Consider the following 23,077-nt stretch of genomic DNA (forward strand, 5'->3'; position numbering starts at 1 on the left):
TTATTCAGACAGAGTAACATTTATTTCAGCCACGTAAGACGAAGGAATAGCTCCCAACAGTCATGAGTGATTCAACGGACAGACACGCCACTGACTACCGGCTAAAAATACCTTTCAACTAGTTACAAATAAAAAGGGGGGGTTGGTCTCCATTCTAGTGTAACCGGTTTAAGTAGTTATGTCAGCGGATGTGGTGATGACGTATGTTTTGGGAGGCCAGGCTTCATATACTGGTACACCTATAGAACAAGCGTTCAAAGTCACCTAAGAACGGCAGCTCATTGCCTTTCATGTACGGAAGACGAGGGGGGGAGGGTAGTGTTATGAGTGTTACAATTGGTCTTATGTATCATAAGCTTTGGGTCGAATTCTTGGTAGATCCTAAATTGGAACCCATATAGTTTTAGACAAATCCTTACGCAGCCTGTGTCCAGTCCAGAACCTTCTACTAGAACCGTTCTAGGTTTGTCTTTGTAAATATCGGATTAATTACAACAGGGATTATACTGCCCTCTATTGGCCGTTTAATAAATAAGCAGAACTAGGCAACTACTCGGAGCAACACTGTATCTAATGTAAAGCAGCTACATAATCACAGGTTGCGTACTTGAATTTCTTTTTAACTCCTTAATGACAAAGCCCGTACATGTACGGGCTCAAAACGCATTGTTTTCAATGGGTTTAGGCACTGCCCATTGTCCTTAAGGGGTTAAAGAACATGATTGATGGTCGTATAACATGAATACTAAAGTATTTGTTCTGTATAACCTAATGGGTGTTATGGTCTCCTTTAAAGAAGCAGGTCTTAACCATTCCAGAACATACAGTCCAGTTACACGGAGCAACAATTTCATGGGCAGCAAAGGACAAGTCCAGTAAGAAGCATGTCTTGGAAGTAAGCGTTCCTTATTGTGATAGTGTTATATTGTACGTGCGAGTGTGTGTGCAGGTTGTCTTATACACATAATTAAATGCTTTTGAACAGTCCACACGATACAATATGAATGATGATGCTGTTTTATACAGTATATATTGCCCGGTGGCCACCAGGTTATTGCCCGGTGGCCAAGTGGCCGGCAGCACCTCCCACCCTACCTGTAAAAAACAAGCTAAAAGTGGTCTTATCACCGTAGCAAGCGATTTGTTGCTAGGGTGGAATTATTTGACCGTGTTATAATGCCCCCCCCCCAATCCATTTGACATAGACCTTTCACCATTCTCATTTTGAAAGTCTATTGATTTTTTTCTTTTTTTGCCATTCTCTTTAGCTGAAAACCCTCGATGGCAGCGAGTATTTGATCCACCACGATTCAGAAACCATAACGAGCGATTGGTACAAGTCTATAAGTAACAGTATCGGGAAAAATACTCGTCGGGTAAGCACTATTCTACATTCTATCACCCCTTTGTTCCACAGAGGTTACGTGATATTCCATTGACGCCTATTAAGTACCCATGGTGCGTATCTTTCATGGAGCATCAATTTCCTTCTGCTGGAATTCTGATCTGGTCTAAAGCATTTATATCGTATATCGATACTTTTATCGTTGTACATCTTATAGCAAATGCTGCGTCATCTGATTTATGGTCATGGTCCAGGGATATACGGAGTCATTTTCATCCCCCTTTAGTCTACAGACAATGCCCCGGACAGTGAGGCAGAATCTCCTCGGTTATTTGGTTCTTATGAGAAGCTGGGAACGAAAGATGAGAAGGACAAGAAATTTCAAGGTACGTAAGATACGCGGCAATAGGCCCTCAGAAATACTTCGCTGTGCTATTACAACATGACTTTATTTTTGTGTATTTCCCTTTTTTTGAATCAGCGGGTCAGACAAGCAGCAGCACCAGCTCCGACAGTGACCGCAACGTTCGAGCCAAACTCAAGAAGTTCTTACAGAGGCGGCCAACGCTACAATCGCTACGGGACAAAGGTTACATTAAAGGTCGGTAACAGCTGGACAGCGGTAGCCTCTCCCGCCATCCAAGGTGGAACCAGCGGTTTTTTTTTTTTGGTTGCACTCCAAGCGCTCTGACCTTCTCCCTACGCGGAAAGCAATACTTGCCTTTTGTTTTTGTCTTTAGATCAAGTATTCGGATGCCATCTATATGTTCTCTGCGACAGGGAAAAGAAAAACGTGCCGGATTTTGTAAGCAAGTCCATCCAAGCAGTGGAAAAAAGAGGTAATTTTCTATGCTGTATCCAAGGCCTATGGTTTAGATGGAACCCAGCATGGAGAACCATTGACGTACGATGAAGGAATGTCCCAGCCAGTTGCGGAGTCTGAGAGTCTGAGTTTAAGCAGGAGTCTATGGGCTGGGAAGCATAGGCTAGTATTACTTTTTCGGGATGATGCTGTCTACTGTTCCTTTGTAAAACCCATTTGTCTGAAATAGGTCTGGATATTGACGGATTATACAGAGTAAGTGGAAACTTAGCCGTCATACAGAAGCTACGCTACAAAGTAGACCATGGTGAGTAAAGTTTTCTTTTATTCTTACAATTCACATCGTATTAAGCCGAACTCTCAATGTAAAGGCCCTTCTCTAAGCCTCACAATGAGATATGATCTTCTTACAACTAGTATTATACATCAAAAACGAAAGCTCTAAAAATATAGAAACATAGTTAATTAGGTTGCCATTCCAAATTATCTTCATTTATTGACCGAGATGAGAAAGAAAATCCTCAAAAAACCTTTATTTCACATTAGACCTTGAGGAAACCTCAATGTTTAATGGTTTTAGCACAATAAGTTCATTCATTGTTTCTATTTAAAAAATATTTGAGGACCATAACTATACTTCAGGTCCAATACTTTTAGAATCAGTCAAATTACTACTTCCATAGGTGGTGCTCAGCTTGAGTAATAAACCTACACGGTGGTCTTTATTTATTGGAAGTCCACCATATCTCATGCCAAGTTGATGACAATAACCAAGCGCCACCCATGCATCTAGGAGGTCTCTAAGCAGAGTTTGGAGAAAATGTGCGAGCAACGAATGGAGATGATTGGGGTCACGGATGAATTAGTGGTTCCAAGAATTATTATTATTATGGTTTTCTACCTCCTGGGGGAGTTTTAATGACCCATTAAGACGGTTTTCTGATATCCGCTGCAACATTTTCACATTCATCACGTAGATGAAAACTTCAGTTTGGATGACGGTCGGTGGGAAGATGTCCATGTCATCACCGGAGCGCTGAAACTGTTTTTTCGGGAGCTTCCAGAACCTCTGTTTCCATACAGTCACTTTGACAAGTTCATCGAGGCCATAAGTATGAAAGCATTTGTTTCTTTCTATAAATTTACAGCTTGTATCTTAACATCAAATATCTGAAAGAAAACGCTTCAATGCTTTGAGTCATCGGTTATTCCCCGTTGTCTTGTATTATACATGTTCCATAGTTTGTTTTGCAGACATTATAAGAGCTTTAAGATACTAATGTTTCATGATCATAATTATTAAAAGTGATACCCAAGACCCTGTCCTTTTTATCACCCAAAAAAGTGGGCAGAATCCATTGGTGGTGGTGTAGGGCAAGGTAGAAGTACCCCTTGAGGGTCTCTGGGTCTTCTTCAGAATTATATATTATATATACACATAGTATGTTTCTAGTTCTTGTTTCGGTGTGACATTAAGCGAAATTCTTTTCTGATCTATTATAGAAATAGGGGACCAAACTCAGAAAATGAAACGAATGAAAGAACTCGTGCAGACGTTACCTCCTCCCAACCTGGAGACCATGACAGTTCTGTTCAGACATCTCTGCAGGTAGGGGGTCACTGGGATGGAAGGAATAAAAGATTCTGTAATACGTAATAACATTCAGGGTAACATTCTAGTCCATAGAAAAAAAAAAAGAAATCAATGACTCCAAAAAACACCCAAATGGGTCAGAGAATTGAAAATCCCATTTGCGGGAGTCGTAGCAATGGCCGGCTCTGATCCGTCCTCCCATGGCAACACGGAATGGATTATGAAAGCAAAAGTCAGAGGCCTCTTCTGCTCACCAACGTCACGAGCGGTCATGTAACGTATGCATGTAACGTATGCATGTAACGTATGCATGTAACGTATGCATGCCCATGACGCATGTAGCACAAAACAGCTAAAAAGTACTTTTAGCCTTAGCTGCATATTTACAGAGCACCAGTAGGGGGAGCCTGCGTCTCAGCTATCCGTCGCTCTCCTTATTCCCGATAGGACGGATATTTTAATATAACATTATATAAAGGTTCCCTTGCTGGCTCTCTCGCATCACGTCTCTGTGAATCTATTATAAAGTGGTAAATGCGGGACAATCATGCCGTATCAGTACTCTGGACTCCAAGGTCATCTCGGATTTACAGCATATATTTCCTTGGCACAATCGGCATTCAATCTGTCTTAGTTCTTAAGAACACCGACGGCCTTAAACATCAGGTTCAGCAACGAGTCCTCTTTAAAAGCCTTCATTGTATCCTTAAAGTAAGACAACACCAGTAACCAACCAACCCACCCTTGCCCCATACCACCAAGTTGTCTTCTTCTTCCACTGTATCAAGAAATGGATCTGATACAATGGCGGTTTGTTCGTCTTGATCTTTCAGCAGATCTGCTTTTATAGAGTAAGGTCACATAACCTTTAAGACAATTCCTTTTTGTGTTACATTTTATCAAAGGGACCTCACACCAAAGCCTATGTGTCTTTAGCTACACCAAAGGGTTAACGTGTGTCCTAAAGTGCGCCCTACGATGTTATTTTTATGAAGTTTCTTTTTTCTTTTTTGCAGTGTTATCGAACACAAAGAATCGAATCGTATGTCAGTGCAGAGCGTCGCGATTGTATTCGGACCCACTCTGCTGCGGCCGGAGACGGAAGGAACCAACATTGCAATGTACATGGTTTTTCAGAACCAGATAGTAGAATACCTTCTCATCCAATATCAGCAAATATTTAATACCAGCTGATCCTGTACTTAACGGGCGCCCCGTGGGCTGTGACTTGAAGGTGCAGGATCACCTGAAGACATCAGATTTTGTTTGTCGTTATTATCGTTTTTGTGTTTTTTTGCTATTTAAATGTCTCTGTACATAACGGCTGTTTGGTATATATGACTGTGTAAAATATAGTATGATTTTATACCAAAACGAATAGGAAGGCTGCTTGTTGTGAATAAATATATAATATATATGTATGTGTGTTTCGGAATATATGTCTGTATATTTCCTCGTGTCACCGGTTCCACTTTTATCATCCATTTATAATATTATAGAATTAATTATTTTTAAAGGAAATTAAAAGAAGTGGCTTCATTATCAGGTTGGTGTCCTGTGTTTCAAATATTTTGGGGGTCCATCTCGTTACCGCTCTGTAGGAGGGGTACAAAAGCGGTGTATCCATGGCGGTCTAGTTTGGAGGTAGGGCGATCTTTGCCTCTGCCAACATGGACGTTCTCTTGCTGAATACAGTCCTTTTTTGACCCTTGTCCCTCCTACAAACTCTTTATTTGAATTTTTTGAGACTTTTAGACTTAATGTTGACATGAACTGTGTCCTACACCCTTCCTATAAACCCCTTACATTTGTAGAGCACTAGATAGCATTTTCACTGATGCCTCCAATGTAAATGCCCCCTGCCCGTGTCAACCAAGGTATAAATGCCCCTGCTCTACCTGTAGGCCACCAGACAAAAGGGTATTGGGTTGCATGTAGTACATCTAGATGACTTTAGGTCCCGCAGGTGATTTATAAATGGGGTTGACCATCAATTAAAATTAGACCTATACACAAAACTCAAACATTTTGACATTTTCTATATCTCAAGGCAATGGTTGTTAATTAAGCAAGTCACGTGGGACATAACCAAGTATTTTAGTCTTTATAATATAATACAAAAGGTGGGCAAGCTCAAGAAGTCCCAGCCAAGCCCACCAGTGTTAAGTCACAGGTTTTAAACCCAAGACTTAATGGCTTCAGGTCTGGGGGGTTATTCCCTCTGACACAATTTGTTGTGTCCACAGGTTTATGTTATGATCCTTCTTGAAGCCGGATTGCTCATGTTCTTCCTCTGCGTCCACCCCAGTGGTATATTACTAGAACCAGTACCAGGCCGATATACAGTAAACGTGCCTCAGTCAGGCTTAGTTGCCTTTGTGTGGTCTTTGATGTCTTTAGCTTGCCTCTCCAGTGTACTTATTTCTTGGTTGTTAATCTGCCCCATTCCTGGGCTAGTAGTATAGACTATCCCGTATGTTTCCAGTGTCTGAGCTAGGCTAGAAACCAGTCTTAGAATTAAACCTACTGAGGTTCCCCACTGCTTTATTGAGGAATAGCTACCTTCACCCTAGGTGAACCCAGTGTCCTCGTGGGTCATCAAGAAGTTCTGGAGTCACGAGAACCTAGAGGCTGCCAGGGGCCAAGTAGTTGGGGTGAAGAAACAAAGCAGTGATCTTAAGCCATGGTATGCTTCTCCTCTGTAACAACCTTACCTACACGGCGTGCATGGTCTCCTGGAGATGTTAAAATCTGAATGACTAGAACCCAGCAATTTCACTAAACAGGCAAAAGGATAAGCATGACGGGGCTAGCGCCTGGGAATACGTTCCAATGTCACGGCTTATAAAAGAAACCCTACAAAAACGGTATATATCTTCTGGCGAGGACAAGGTTACATCCGGTTCTAGATTCTACACCTCTCCTGATCCCAAACCTGAACCTACACCGGTCCACCAACTCCAAATAACAGAGGATTCCTTTAGGTCCACCTATTCTATCCTCATATAGGATTAGATTTACCTTAACAGGCCGTAGCAAATAAATGTGTTAAGTTGCACCCAGACAGTACGTTTCAGAAGAACCTTTGCTGCTCCATATGGTGACAAAACGAAGATGGAAGAGAATACACAGAAAGCAAGTGTGGGTAGAGGCAAATTTTCCTTTTAAAGCTCACAAAAACTCCATTCAAGAGATGTTTCTGCCTCCATCATCCATGAAAGACTCTTATGGTATGACCTGGCCTTTGACGTCAAAGGGTGATCTCTCCAAAAGTTTCATCTTGATGGCCTGAAACGTCATGGCAGAAGGTTGTCCATCATAAGGATACTTATGCCCCAAGTCTTCCATAAAATGCTAGACCTCAATCAATGAGCCCATAACAAAAACTTCCAACCACCGCCGGAATCCAGGGATGCCGGGAGCTATGCCGACTCATTCATTGTCAATAATAATGATAAAGGTAAATCATCAAAAGTATTTATGTTCTCATTATTGTGGTTTCCCTGGTAATTTTAAAAAATGACTTCATTTTTTTTGTTAATTTTAAACAAAAGAAATTGTGGAAATAACGTCTTCGTCTTTTTACCAAGAGGATGTTATTTTTTGTAACTAATTTTATTTTTAATGAATTAATAAAACCTACGACAGTTGAAAGGCATAGCTTAACGTCCCAGGCAGCCTCATGAAAGAAGATTGCTTATTAAAGTATTTTATGAAACCTTTAATCGACATTCTTTAAAAGGGTGAAAAAAGCAGTTAGGGAGAAGCTGCAGCTTCAGAGCCCATGGCGCGACAATTGAAGCAGCCAATCAGAGGTTCTATTTATAACAACAGGAGAACTTACTGGGCATATGCATGGGGGGTATATTTACTATTTAAACACCCCTGATGACGTGCACCTGCCTAACGCACAGGTATAGTTGGGGGGTGGAGTAAGGGGCAAATGCTTATGGGGGATTCTGCAAAATGCATTTCCAATGGGGGGTCCTACGAACATTTAAAGGGACCCCTCAGCTACCATATGATTTAAAGTGCCTGTGATAGCTGGAGTGTCCCTTTAACTTAAGGTTGTGGCACACGTGTGTGTTCATCTTGGTTACAGCTGCTTTGCCCTGTAAATAAATTAACCCCTTAACCCATTGAAAACAATGCATTAAGGGGTTAATAACAAATGATACACAATGTTTTATCTTTGACTTTACCGACAGACCAAGGTTTACGGCGGTCTTCTGAACGTTTATCTTGGATGCCGTTCAGTAGGCCCAAAGAGAGAACCATAAAACACTTCCCATAAACGCCTGGAAGGAAGAGTGACAAGTGCCTGCAAGAATTCAGAAAGGAAACGGAATGCTGTCTGCTGGAAACAGAGGAACGCACAAGTTGGATGTTTTTCAGCTCTTCAGTTGAAGTTTTAACATCATCAATTGGGCCAAAATAGAAAAAAAAGATCTGAAAGCTTTCGGAGCCTCAGAGATCTCTTCTTGAGATGAAATAATATTTTTTTTAAGATACAGATTAACCACAAAAAAAAAAAAACCCACCCGCATTGTGTGTTTAAAGGGAGTGAACTGGTTTCGCGAGAACATCAGTCTTGTCTTACTCATGTTTATGTGAACATCACATAAATAATATTCCATAGCAGTACTAATAGTAAGAGAGGGAGAGAAGTCATTCTAGACAGTGGTCTAGAACCGTTTACCCCAAATAGTAATCATTACTACTGGTTGGTAAAGTTGGAGTGGTCTTCTAGACCTGTGGTGCTTTCAAAACCAGGAGGTACTAGATTACCCAATTTTTGTTCTTTTACTTGTTTTTATAGACTTAGTCCCCACTTGACCATTTATGTCCCAGAATCCAATGAAATCCATGACTCTCCAACATATAGTGGAGAACATCGATGTCCTTCAATCCCAGTTCTTACTTAGTTGCCTCTGAAACTCATCACATTGTTAGTCTAGAAAAAGTCAGCCCGGCCAGACTGAAGAACGGATGTCTTTGGATTTGGGACATGAGCCCCACATCTGACATCCAATACATTCAATGTAGAGGGTAATACAGTGAGGGTATTAAACATGCATGGGATAGACATACGGCTCCTGAATCTAAGACGAGACCAACGACTGATTAAGGTTTGGGTCTTTACAGCAGGAGAAACGGGCGACTAGACGGGGGCCGATCTGCTGGAAAATTCTAGGTTTCCATCCCATTTCTGCAGTGAAAAACTTTCTTGTTAAGTATTATTGCCCTTTAAAATGCATTTTCATACAAAAATTAAAAATCGTCACCTTCCAATGTGTCTGATTTATCCTATTTGTTTCATAGATATAATTAGGGGTGTTATAGCAAGGGACATGAGGGTTAAAACAAATATTCCGACTGCTTTGGAAAGTGTAGCCACTGTAACTGTTCTGTTTAAACAAACAGGGCCGGCCTTAGGGGTGTGCGACCTGTGCGACCGCACAGGGCGCCATGGTTGCAGGGGCGCCTGACCGGGACTTAGATTAAAGCATCGTTTTTTTTTTTTTGTTTTTTTTTTAAACTTTATTTAACATCATTGATGTTAAATAAAGTTTTTTTAAAAAAAACCGATGCTTTAATCTAAGCCCCGGTCAGGGGCGCCGAGCGGTTGCTCGTGAAGTTCTCGGCAACCGCTCGGCGCCCCTTACTCTCCGTGACTCCGTCGCGGTGCCAGCATCTCATGTTGAGCGCCGGATTATACCGGCGCTCAACATGAAATGCCGGCAGAGCGAGAAGACGGATGTCTCCCGCTCTTACCGCAGGACTCCGGCAACAAGGTAAGTGGGGGGGGGTAGTTTGAAGGGGCAGAGGGGGGGGTAGTTTGAAGGGGCAGAGGGGAGGGGTAGTTTGAAGGGGTAGAGGGGAGGGGTAGTTTGAGGGGGGGTAGTTTAAAGGGGCAGAGAGGGCGGGTAGTTTGAAGGGGCAGAGAGGGGGGGTAGAGAGGGGGGTAGTGAGGGGGGGGGCAGAGAGGGGGGGTAGTGAGGGGGGGCGCCAGAGGAGTAGTCCGCACAGGGCGCCACAACGCCTAAGGCCGGCTCTGTAAACAAACTGTCTATTTCATTTATCGTGACCCAGTAACTCCCCTCTGCCCGGCCCTGCTTTTCCTCACATATATATATATTTATATATGTTAGTTTTATCCTTTTTTTTTTATAACACAGCAGTGTGGAGAAGTATTTTTCTTGGTTACATAGTGAATAGGAAATTCCAAGTCAGTAGAAAGTAAGATAAGGACTTTTTCCTGTCTGGATCTGTAAAGGAAGATCATGACACTTAAAGAAGATGTATGATTTTTTTTTGTACAAGGAATAAAAATGCAGGTCCGTTAAATTAATGAAGTGTTGGAACCGGATTACAGGTGGGAAGTCCATTAGTTCGACCAATAGTGGTGTTGAGACTGGGTTACAGGTAGAAGGTCCACTAGTTTGACAGTCAACAGAAGTGTTGAGACTGGATTACGGGTGGGAAGTCCATTAGTTCGACAATCAATAGAGGTTGTTGAGACTGGGTTACAGGACAATGGTCCACTAGTTCGACAATCAATAGGTCTTACATTTAAAGAAATAGAAATCAAGAGCAGAAAAGATCCACACGTTGATCAAGTCGGTACATTTTTCTACCTTCTGTAAGATCTCAAGTGTTCTTTGGTTCTTTTGAAACAGCTTTATGCCTATTCCACACAATCTTCTCCTTGCTGACAGAAGTCTATCTTATTTTCCTCTATCCTCTTTGTAAAGAAATACTTTACGTATAACCTGTGACCCTCTTATTTTAGATGACACCACACGTCCAAACAATTATCCTCTTTGGAAATATACTCCCCCCCCCCGTTCTCTGTTTAACCCCCTTATGCATTTAAAGGGTCTTGAACATTTTCACAAGCTACTCTGAAATTCCACGCTGACACCATTCGTAAGCACGGGCGCAGTCTGCATATCGTCTAACAAGACAGGGTTTGTGTAGTTGTTTACGGTCTTGCACCGAAGTCGACTTTTGTCATACAAGATCCTGGTGATCTATGAAACCATCAAGGCCTTGGAGGCTTCCCAAGGAAAACGTATTGTCTGTATGAGTTTGTAAGAGTTGATGGAGTCTTCACAGCTCCTATATTAAGTTTTTTTTTGGAAACTTTGTGTTTTATAGAGCCCGAATGAAAGTAACGAGATATTGGTAATAGGTTTCAGTCTGTAAAATCCATAACAAAGAGATCCGGAACACTTAACAAGCGTATATGAAAGCATTAAATAAATTAAACCCAAGACAAAGCCAAGAATATCTTGCTATAGTTATTGGACATATTGTGTAAAGGGCATATGCACACCCCGAAATTGGGACACCTGTGTTGGGGGTGTGACAAGGGGTGGGGCCAGAGCAGGAGGCGTGGCCACTCACTTACCATACCATAAAAGTTACCTTGTAGGACTCAGCTTCAGAACATCGCAAGGTGGCCATGTGGTTGTTGCGATGGAGGTCTGTACTCCAATGGCACAACCCTGGGCCGGTCAATGGAAACCAAAGGGTCTCCCCAACTGGCTCAGGATCCTTAATGCCTGTAATTGTCAGGACTGTCCTGGGAAAACCAGGACTATAGGGAGGTAATGCATATGTGAGGATTTGTGCAAATCTTGATACGGTTAACCCCTTAACGGGCTCAAAATGCATTGTTTTCAATGGGTTTAGGGACCGCCCATTGTCCTCAAGGGGTTAAAAGTCTTGCGACATTCTGCTGGGAGACATGCCAGACCACTGGAGGAAACATAATTTGTCAGGAATACGAGAAACACTCCGTGTTTCATAGTTTGTTACTAGATTATAAAGTAGACTGAAACTATTTGGTATGAACTACAAAGACTGCGTTAACATTATTTACTCGCCGTCAGAATATTATTGCATTAAAGAGTTTGATTTATTTGCCAATTCTTACCTCTCAACATTTGGAAAGAAACAAAGAGGGATCAATTTTGTTTTAAGGCATTTGGCTAAAAGTTGGGGGTTTTTTTTAGTTCAGTTTCTAACGTATTAATAGATATTTATATTAATAAAAAAAATCTGAATTTTGGTTTAACATCTACTGCTGTTTCTATACACAGGACATACCCTCCAAACAGCCAGAGAGAGCGGGGGTCATGCCGTGAAGCTGGTAAAACCTCAGGGGAAAGCTAAGGAAGTCTCATACATTTTACCGACTTCTGAAACGCAAGATAAGACTTTATTGCTCCATGCGGGACGTCTGCGTGGACTCGTGAGTCAACATATTACTGGCAGAACATAAAGCATTTAGCTGAGATTATATGTTCATTAATTTTATTATTAGTCTTTTCAGAATGAACGTTTCTCCTTCATTTTGGAGGATTTGGTTGAACTATGAATACGGTCGGAAACGATACCTGTAGGAAATAGCAGAAATGCTATTTAAAAGGAATGGTCGATGTGTTGAAATCCCCAATATGTTGTCTTTAAAACCCGATAGCATTAAATGTTTGTCCTCGAGTATGTAGGGAAACTTTCCTGAAACTTTGATGTGGCCTTCAAAGGAATGTTCTACTTCTCTGGAAACGCGCACCAGACCAGCTTGAATAACTTGATCCATGGTTAAGCTTTACTTGGGGAGTCTCATGTTTTAGCTCACTTTTGTCATTACGGAGACAAATATCCCAATGAACATAATAGGTTAAGGAGAGACAGCCTAGAACCAAAATGCAAGACAACTGTTCTCTGTACAAGGGAACCAACAACCTCACGTTGTGACATTTTGACCTTCATCAGGAGTAATTGGTATCCCCTTGAGCAAGAAGGTCTACAATCCCAGATTCTTGGCCAAGCTAATCTCACAACCTTTTGCATGTTCCATATTGAACAGACAGTTTTTCAATAACTGCCTTTGAATATCTAAATTAGCATAATGCATCCCAAGCTGTTTTTAGGTCTAGAGACATTAGGTCCAGCTTTAACTAGGACTGAGATTGTCTTGGACCTCATTTCTACGATAAGACCGAATTCCATAATCAAAGAGATGCAGTACCCCTTGAGGAGAAGCTTTTGGACATCTGAAGTTGGCTTAACAGATCACACACGTTTTTAATTCATATCAGGCCGTATTACGAATTAGGTCCAGCTTTACCAAGAACTGAGATTGTCCTGGACCTCATTTCTACGATAAGACCGAATTCCTTAAACAAGGATACGCCAATAGTCCGTGAGGAGAAGCTTTTGGACTTCTGAAGTTGGTATTATGGGTCACGGGTTGATCGAGTCATAGAACTGTAATAGGATTTAGGCTCAGCTTTAACTAGTCCTGAGGCCATCATGGAATTATTTCTATGATAACACTGAATATCAAAACAGATCAAACAGATATAGTAGTCCTTGAGCATTAAGTTCCTGTATCACTTTCGTTCTTGATTAACTTTAATATTTTACCATTCGAAGAACTCAAAAACAGTCACCAAAAAAAGGGGAAGAATTGTTCCACCTAGTCTGAGGATTTTGAGGTCATATCACAATTCTGAAAAACAACTGAGTTTATAATTCTGATGATGTCACCACATATCCTTATCTAGGGTCATTGAAACTAACCGGTGCAGCCAAGAGGAAATTGTTTGATAATAACATGTAGCGATAATAATGAAAATCTTCTGAACTCTTCCACTTGGAGATCCACCAACAGATGTATTTATCAGAAGGCTGGATCTGCGTTTGGTGCTCTCTGATGAGATGTAAACACTGAACAAAGTGGGATTTTATCTTCTGTAAACTAATCTTGAGCTCTAGATGTCAAAATAAGCTTAATTGATCAAAACATATGCTTTGTGGGAAAAAAAACATGCAATTCAATAGCTTCCTTTAAAACATATACAAGATGAATGTATCTGTTGATTGGCTTCAGGTGAACGTGGTGGTCTGCACACAGGTGCCAATAACTTACTCACAGCCTAGTAGCTGAAAGTTCTGCTAAACCATATAAGATGCAATTTTGCAGATTGCCTCCATAGGCTTTTGCCCCTTTGCCTACCCCCCAGCTATTTTGCATATTTTTGGCTGTGAGACGCTTACCCCAGTCAGCTTCTTGTTCCACAAAAGTCTCTAATGAGACCCCCTGCGCATGTGCAGAACCCATGCCCTTTGATTTCAACGGGAGTGCTGATTGGCTGCTTCAATCAGCCAATCAGTGATACAAAATGTTCGGACGAGCAGGAAGTAGGAAGCTGTAACTCTGTACATGTTTCTCCCCCCCCCATCTTTACTTACAAAGTATTTTCATATATATTGATTGTTTAGGGGGTCCCTGGGAGGAGTCTGGAAATAAAATTAATTAGGCTTCACCCACAAATTTGTGTTCATCATGGTAGATAGAAGTATCACAACAATACTGAGATCCAACAAGGTGAAATGTGTTTATTCAAAAATGCAATAATTTTTGACGATTTATAAAAAAAAGAAGAAAAAAAAATACATTTCATCCAAGCTTTTACTTTTGTAACTCAACGTGATAAAATATATAAATAAAACACTGTTTTTCACAATAAAAAAAACTGCCTGAAATAATTACACATCCATGCTCACACACACAATTACACATCCATGCTCACACACGCAATTACACATCCATGCTCACACACGCAATTACACATCCATGCTTACACACACACACGGAATTACACATCCATGCTCTCACACACAATTACACATCCATGCTCTCACACACACAAAGCATACAAGTACACATCCATGTGACCTCTGTGACCCCTGTAGTTCCGCCAGTGGCCTTATTGCTTGTAATAAATGCACCATGATTTCTGCCCTCCAATGTTTGTACATTACAACTCCTATATTGCTCAGCCAACAGACAAAAAAAGGACTTACAGCTAGTTAAGCATTATGAGAATTGCACTTCCATTGACCTGTTGGATGCCCTAGAACTATAGGGCAGGAACTGGAGAAAAAACATCAATAGTAAATATCCTATATATCAAGCATACTTCTTAGTGGCACATTAATACTGTGATGATGTTATTAAGAGCCGTTGCCCAATAGATTCCTCCACCCCAAGTAGTCTAAAATTCTTAGATTCAGAAAATGAATGCAATAGTTTCTGCTCTTCAGAGGAATTGTCACTTTACTGAGAGGGTGGTAGATAAGTGGACCAGCCTCCCAGCAGAAGCGGTGGAGGCTAATACAGTGAGGGAATTTAAACAAGCATGGGATAGGCATATTGTTCTTGAATCTAAGACGAGACTTTCAGAGGGGATGTAATGAGCGCGGGGCGGGGGTGGCATTATGGGTGTTATAAGGGTATCAAAGTTGACAAGACCAACGACTGATTACGGTTCGAGTCTTTACAGCAGGAAAGACGGGTGAATGTGATGTGATATAAAAAGGTAAACATATATAATATATATAGATATATACACACTATGTACACACACACACACACACACACACACGTATATATACCTTAATATTATATTAAAATTCACAGTTCCTCGGATACCTCCTCAAGTTCTTTGGTTCCGTCAACGTTTAACGATTCGATGTTGCGAAGGTTTTGATTTCTCCCCAGGTACACAAACTTAAACCAAGCTTTTTGTCTCAGCTTCCTGAACTTGGAAACAAAGTTCTCATTGGTCACCAAGTACAGCAAGGGGTTAATGGCACTGTTCAAGCTGGCCAAACCTCTGGTAACCTGATAAGATACGTAAACACTTTTCAGCGTCTTGGTGCAGGTTCCCCGCAGCTGCCAAGACCGCGATAGCAAGTTAAGATTTCGGAAGAAGTAATAGGGGAAGAAGCAGATGGAGAACAGGACGAGAACGATGCAGACCAGCTTGATGCTCCTTCTCTTCAGGTTGGGATCCACGTTTTTGTTTTTTATCAGGACCGTAAGGACGCGCGTGTAACACACCACGATGATGACAAAGGGAATCAAGAACCCGGTAAACGTTATCATCAAGGAGTACGGCGTGTACGTCTCCAAATGCTCGTTAACCGTTGAGTCGTGGCAGAAGGTGTTGTTCTTCTCGGCGTTCCTGAAGTGAAGGTTCGGCAGGATCTGGATAACCACCCAAATCCACACCAGGACACTGATGTACAGAGAATGCCTTAAATTCTGGAACCGGCCCATCATTTTCATCGGGTGGACGATGCCAACGTAGCGTTGGACGCTGATGCAGGTGAGGAAGCTTATGCTGGCGTACATGTTCACGTGAAACAGACAGCGCGCCAGTCGGCAGAACCCGTAGCCAAACATCCACTTCCCTTTGTTGACGTAATAAGACACAAAAAAGGGCAGCGTGGCGACGTACAGGAGATCCGCGATTCCCAGGTTTAGCACGAACACGTTCAAAGAAGTCCATTTCTTCCAGTTCGCGGCCAAGTTCCACAAGCCGAAAGCGTTGCCGAGCAGTCCAATCAAGAAGACCACGAGGTAAACGGAAGACAGGAACCGAAAAGTAAACTCTTTGTTGACGGAGCATTCGGAGCTGGAATTAAAGCTGCCGGCTGTAAAAGCCGCCTCGAAATAATCTTCCATGATGGCTATCTACCCATCAGAATTCCAACACATGTACTTTCAAACCCGTATCCCGCAATGCTTCTTCTGGGTTGGCTTTTTGATGGTCATACGCGTTCCTTCCATCTTCTGACCATGGGGGCTTTAGCGGCAACGCTGTCAAGATATCTCGCCTTATTTACTGTACCGTGGAGCAACTCGCCAAGAGAACAGAGCTGTGCGGGCTGCTGTCGGAAGAGGGTTTAGAGCATATCACGGTGTTTGTTAGACTGCAGTACCGTGCGGCCACAACTCCTCCCAGCAATTCACTTGATAATCGCAATCAGCAGACACAGAGTAAGAAGAATTTCCCATAATGGGTATCGCCTACATCTGGCCGCGTTCCAGGCCACTGTCAGTGAGATATTATTCAAGCACTTAGAACATTGTTACACGACTGTCGTCCAAAGTCTACGCCATGGCTTTCGAAAGAAGTGTAGAAATTTGCCTGAAATTAATATAATATATGAAAGCAGAATAAAAGAACGCATGAACAGAACATATCCACATAAATTATTTATTCCTCCTCTTTTCAATTTAATATGTCGCCTGCAAAGGAAACAAATAGCTTATTGTATGTCCTAAGCAAGGGAGGGCTGGCACCTTTTTGGCACAGGGTGGGGGGCAAGTAACGCCAAGTGGCCCAATCCACCCCTTGCCCCACCACATACGCACTGGCGAACATATATATATACACACTTACACAAATGTACTCACTCATGCTAACATACATACGCATGCACACTCTAACATACATTTAGTCATACTCACTAGCACACAGTTACGCATTCATGCTAACACACACTCCCTCTCACACCACTTACACATCCACATTTATCCTCACACGCAAACAATTACACACACGCATCCACCCTAACGCACAATTTCACATTCATGCTTACACATAGACACTTACACATACATGTCCATATTCAAGCTCACACACAAACACGTTCCTGTCAATACACACACTTATACATACATTATCCTTCTAACACACTTACATAAATACTCCTTCCCTCTCACAACCCCCTTACCTCATTGGCTACTCAAACCCTCGGCCAACAGCCTTGCATTCACCGCGGGGATACTCACCTCGCAATATGTGACCCCGCTGCATTCCTGCTTCCGTGTGCCAGTCCAAAATTGCTCACAAAGGGCCAGCCTGACCTGGACCACCTGGTCCAGGTTGGACCAGCCCTTTGTGAGCAATTTTGGACTAACTCAGGGGGCATTTGTCTCCCAACCCCCATCCCTGGTCCTGTGGTTGGATCTGTTGGCCGGGTTGGCTAGTCTTGCTGAAGACCAGCATATCTTTCACCGCTCTTGGCAAGGTTCCTCTGAACTTACTTACTTAGAAGACAAGGTATGACATATCATTATCGAAGGTGGCTCATAAGGGGGTAGACACCCAACATGGATCCCTTGGCCCTTGAAGGCGCTTTAGTTAACACCTCTGTAAATATGTTATGATATGACATGGATACTCTGTCTTTGTTAACGGTGCATTTCCTTCTAATCCAATGAGGGAATTTAAGCATGGATGGAATAAGTGTAAAACCAAAAACTAGGTAATATATGATGGAACATAGGCAGGCAAGATGAGACCAATGGCTCTTATTAGAGTAACACACCCCCCCCCCCCCGCCATGGTAATTCTGGCACGAAAAAAATATTGAAGTCCAAAATAAATAAAGGACAAAATACAATAAGAAAAAAAATATTTTGTGCAAAACACAAAAATATAAAAAAAAGAATTCATGTAGTATGATACACGTTGCAAAACTGAAAGTATTCCGCAAAGTCCTGCAGCGAACCGATTGCCCCAAGCGAGAGAGTTTCCAGGAAATCACGTTATAACATGTGACCCGCTTTACAGCTCTCAGCAGAGATAAACGGCGTGTTACAGGGACACCATCCTGAACAATAAAAGCATACTAATGTACTTTGTAGTCGTCACACCTATAAAAAAATATCATAATAAAGCATTTTGAGGAATGCTGCAGCTCTGGAGCTGCAGCATTCCTCAAAATGCTTTATTATTATTTTTTTGTTATAGTTGTTATATTTGATAGCATTGAAGAGAATGTGAAATATATATGATATATGTTAGTCTAAGTTTTTTATGTATGATTTGGGCAGCAATTCAATGGTTTCAAGAACAACCAGACATTATCGGCCACGCTTAGAAATGAATTCAGTGAATATTGAAAATAAAGTCGGCGCAATTATTTTATTTCATGACTTTCCCGGCTCGAACACCACACTGAGCTGATGCTTTGTGGCAATGCAAATGAAGTCCCTTCCCCCATAGACTTTCATTAGTCAGAGAGTCCGGCTGGGTGATTAACACTGAGCCATTCTGTTGTTTACCACAAAGAAGTATATTACAGAATATAGGTGTCTGGTCTATAAGAACAGAGCTAGAACAGATACAGACGGATAATATACAGCTGCTGAAAGCATTACCTAGAACTTTGTTTTTTTACCTAGAACATTTTCTGATACCTGCAATAAAAAAGTGGTGGGATTTGCCCTTTAAAAAGATTCTCATATAATAAGAATCCTATATGTGCTGAATTACAGATTTCCTCACAAATAGAGCACATTTTTCAGCAGGATTTCACTCTTTTTTTTAGTAAAATGGAGCGATGACCCAAGAAGGGACCTCAAGGTTTGATAGAAGCCGGACGGTTTCCTCAACCCAGGAATTTCCTGTTTCAGCCTTTATTTGACTTCCTATCAGAAACCCCCCCACAACGCTGTCACCCCTATCAGGAAACGCCAGAGAAAATAAAGAATATTCTCCGGCAGAACATCCGTCATAGAGGAAGCTTCTTCTCCTACCAAGAACCGATGGTCCTTTCATCATCAATCACAACGTCGTTGGGTCTTTAACGTTGCATAGAGCTGCGTTCTGCGATATTTGTGATTTATTCCAAAATTTACTTAGCCGCTCTGCTCTTCCAGGAAATGAATAATCAGACCGTGAACGCGTGTGGGCCGATATTTAAGTTGCTAAGAAAAGAGGTCAATGGTTTCGCTGCCAGATCATAAACAGATTATATCGCCATATCTGGAAATGCTACCGGCGGAATCCTCCTGGGGCTCCGTGCGGGACGATTCATTTCTTACAGAAAACGTCAGGGATACTGTAATCAAAACGTACATCAAGGCGTAACCAAGACGGAATATTACTGAATACAGCGCTGGGGGGGTTATATTACTGTATACAGCGCTGGGGGGTTATATTACTGTATACAGTGCTGGGAGGGTTATATTACTGTATACAGCGCGGGGGGTTATATTACTGTATACAGCACTGGGGATATTACTGTATACAGCGCTGGGGGTTATATAACTGTATACAGCGCTGGGGGTTATATTACTGTATACAGCGCTGGGGTTATATTACTGTATACAGCACTGGGGGTTTTACTGTATACAGCGCTGGGGGGTTATATTACTGTATACAGCGCTGGGGGTTATATTACTGTATACAGCGCTGGGGGTTATATTACTGTATACAGCGCTGGGGGGTTATATTACTGTATACAGCGCTGGGGGTTATTACTGTATACAGTGCTGGGGGTTATATTACTGTATACAGCGCTGGGGAGTTATATTACTGTATACAGCGCTGGGGGTTATATTACTGTATACAGCGCTGGGGGGTTATATTACTGTATACAGCGCTGGGGGTTATATTACTGTATACAGTGCTGGGGGTTATATTACTGTATACAGCGCTGGGGGTTATATTACTGTATACAGCACTGGGGGTTATATTACTGTATACAGCGCTGGGGGGTTATATTACTGTATACAGCGCTGGGGGTTATATTACTGTATACAGCACTGGGGGTTATATTACTGTATACAGCGCTGGGGGTTATATTACTGTATACAGCGCTGGGGGTTATATTACTGTATACATGGCTGGGGGGTTATATTACTGTATATAGCGCTGGGGGTTATATTACTGTATACAGTGCTGGGGGTTATATTACTGTATACAGCGCTGGGGGGTTATTACTGTATACAGCGCTGGGAGTTATTACTGTATATAGCGCTGGGGGTTATATTACTGTATACAGCGCTGGGAGTTATGACTGTATACAGCACTGGGGGTTATATTACTGTATACATGGCTGGGGGGTTATATTACTGTATATAGCACTGGGAGTTATTACTGTATACAGCGCTGGGAGTTATTACTGTATACAGCTTCTGGGTTTGTGCTGAAGGAGAAAAATATTTTTTCCATGGGACGTCCCTTTAAACTCGATGTGCCCGGCCATATGCCTTTTACATGCATTTTTTAGAAGGACTATAAAACCTCCAAAAATCTGCATATTTTGACATCATATAAATAGGTTATTGAAAATATATATGTAAACATTATCTTTAATATAAAAGGGTTGTTAGAAGGCCATGATATGTTATTAGTTAAAAAAATACATTTTAATTTTGTTTTGTTTCTATTTTAGGAATTCTGGCTCACGGAATGTACAGAATAATATTTATTTAAAAAAAATTTTTTTTAAGTGTGACTAGACCTTTTGATTCAGTAAAAGTAAATGGAATAAAAAAATAAATAAAGAGATGCACGACACAGCTGTGAACGGTATATTTATTTGTGTAGTTCGGTTTCGGAATATATTTTTAGATTCAGGAAAAATATTTTTTTTTTTAAAAAAGGGAAGCGTTGATTACAAAATTCCATTAACACACAAAATCCCATTAAAAATATGTTTTTCCTCGAGTTCTATATATACAACGTGTTAACCTATTAAAGGCCAGTAACAGTCTAGGCCGTAAGGGCAATGCAGGTCACTGGGATCCCGTGTAACCATGACAACGCACAGTCTGGTAGGACAACATACACCCAGGGTCACCCTTAGGCCAGGGCAACCGGGCTCCTGCCCTATGCCCCACATGCCATGAGAACGGCCCTGCACGTATAGCCTATATTTAGTTCATAATAAGTGAAATAACGATTTTTTTTAATTACATTAAACATTCATTGTACGTTAAACCGAAACTCCCCGTTTTGTGTTGTCAGGTCACCCGCTGTCATTAAATTGACCCGTTCTTAAAGAAAAAAAGTGTTGTATAACAAAATAAACCATTTTTAACCCCTTAATGAGAAAGCCAGTACATGTACGGCTCAAAATGCATTGTTTTCAATGGGTTTAGGGACCGCCCATTTTCCTTAAGGGGTTAAAAACTGCAAGTATCTTGTGTTGTAAATATTTGGGAGTATTTAGGTAAAAAATTAACCTAATTGAAGACGAAATCCGGTCTTCTGGTTATCATCAGACCAGAGAAGCCGCCGCTAAATCGATTAAAAAACAGCAACCTATCAGCGGCCGCGTTTGTGTCACATGGCAATTAATCGTTCCCTGAAAATGTATGAATGAAGCAAATATTTTACTTGGTAAAACAATTATTTCTGGGAAGAGACTGATAATCCAGTAGTACTAGAAATGAATTTAATTGGAAAAGAATGTTTAAATTTAGAATTAAAATTACATTTTAGCTAGGCTTGTTTCATTGTTATATATATATATACGGTATATAAATCCTAATCAGTGCCCGGGCTCGTGTTAGATTCAGGAGCCATATGCCTATCCCATGCATGTTTAAATCCCTTCACTGTATTACCCTCTGTATTACCCTCTACTACTTCTGCTGGGAAGCTGTTCCATTTAACAAAGTACAGGAGGGAATTTTATTTCAAATAGTATCACATGTGCTTTATTTTTTCTTTAAAGTAGAAAGATGGATCACCCGAAGGGCTTTGCCAAAGAGGAATAAAAGCCGCTTAGTAGTAATTTACAGCGAAGCCACGGGAGGCTGACACTTACACAGGACGTTAGAAATGTTATGTCTGCGTTCTACGGCGTTAATACCCCAGCAGGCATCGCTTACAGATTCCTTTTCTGAACAGTCCCCCCTTCATTCATCTTCCTATTTTTAATCCTTCTAATGATGTTTTTCTTCTTAGAAATCCCGCAAACCAGAGCACATCTGTCTTTTAAACCCCTTGGCGCCGGAAGGGTTAACGGCTCTGCCGGACTACCCTTCCCACTACTCTCATGCCATTTTCATTCACTTCTTTACTGACATTCACTTACCTCGACAGCTCGATCCGGCGTCTGAGGCTGTGATGATACAGGTTTTCAGAGCTGTAACGCAGGGGTCTGTGATGCGAGACAACCATACCTCCCAAGAGTCTCAGTTCTCACAGCACAGTCCTGATTCCAGCCGTTGCGCCCCCCCCGTTAACCCCTTAATGACAAAGCCCGTACATGTACGGGCTCAAAATGCATTGTTTTCAATGGGTTTAGGGACCGCCCATTGTCCTTAAGGGGTTAAATCTGCGCCCCATATTTTGACCCCAATTTGTAACCACACGTGCGAAAGTATTGATTCTGAACCTGCGCAATTACATGACCCAAGACAAAGTGTGGCAGGAAGGCTTTATAGACTTAAAAAACTTTTAAAAGTTTGCCCTTTGCAGGCGTCTTAAAAACCCAACTGGTTCTGATGAATAAAGACGTACCGGACGGACAGGGGGCTTAAAGGACCCACAAAAAGACTCTTTAATAGAAGATTTAATAGGTTTACAATCTTATTTGAACAGGGTGCATTGCAACAGGAGCTGGTACTGATACCTTAAACTGTCCTTCCCGATATTATTATCTATCTACAGACAAAAAAACACCCACGGAAATCAAACAAAAG

General features: G+C 41.5%; 2 protein-coding genes across 7 annotated transcripts in view; one reads left to right on the forward strand and one right to left on the reverse strand.

Annotated features, from left to right (window-relative positions):
* Positions 1-5,305, forward strand: part of ARHGAP27 (Rho GTPase activating protein 27) — a 28,291-nt gene extending 22,986 nt beyond the window's left edge. For 5 of the 6 annotated variants that reach the window (XM_053454192.1, XM_053454194.1, XM_053454197.1 and 2 more), the window contains 9 exons: positions 797-895; positions 1,269-1,376; positions 1,632-1,731; positions 1,827-1,946; positions 2,086-2,184; positions 2,398-2,475; positions 3,146-3,280; positions 3,672-3,777; positions 4,779-5,305. In XM_053454192.1, coding sequence (XP_053310167.1) covers positions 797-895; positions 1,269-1,376; positions 1,632-1,731; positions 1,827-1,946; positions 2,086-2,184; positions 2,398-2,475; positions 3,146-3,280; positions 3,672-3,777; positions 4,779-4,956 — 1,023 coding nt within the window. In that variant the 3' untranslated portion in view covers positions 4,957-5,305. The remainder of the gene's footprint in view (positions 1-796; positions 896-1,268; positions 1,377-1,631; positions 1,732-1,826; positions 1,947-2,085; positions 2,185-2,397; positions 2,476-3,145; positions 3,281-3,671; positions 3,778-4,778) is intronic. The other variant, XM_053454193.1, reaches the window with a different exon arrangement.
* A 9,917-nt stretch (positions 5,306-15,222) lies between these two features.
* LOC128472127 (P2Y purinoceptor 1-like) lies at positions 15,223-16,593 on the reverse strand. The gene has a single exon (XM_053454201.1). The coding sequence runs from the start codon at positions 16,307-16,309 to the stop codon at positions 15,254-15,256; it is 1,056 nt and encodes a 351-aa protein (XP_053310176.1). The 5' UTR covers positions 16,310-16,593; the 3' UTR covers positions 15,223-15,253.
* Positions 16,594-23,077: the final 6,484 nt, after the last annotated feature.

Source organism: Spea bombifrons, chromosome 13 (genome assembly GCF_027358695.1).
Source record: "Spea bombifrons isolate aSpeBom1 chromosome 13, aSpeBom1.2.pri, whole genome shotgun sequence".
Classification (NCBI taxonomy): domain Eukaryota; kingdom Metazoa; phylum Chordata; class Amphibia; order Anura; family Pelobatidae; genus Spea; species Spea bombifrons.

What these genes read in the sequence shown, in the direction of transcription:
- LOC128472127 (XM_053454201.1), bottom strand. Translation starts at nt 16,309, where the DNA reads ATGGAAGATTATTTCGAGGCGGCTTTTACAGCCGGCAGCTTTAATTCC.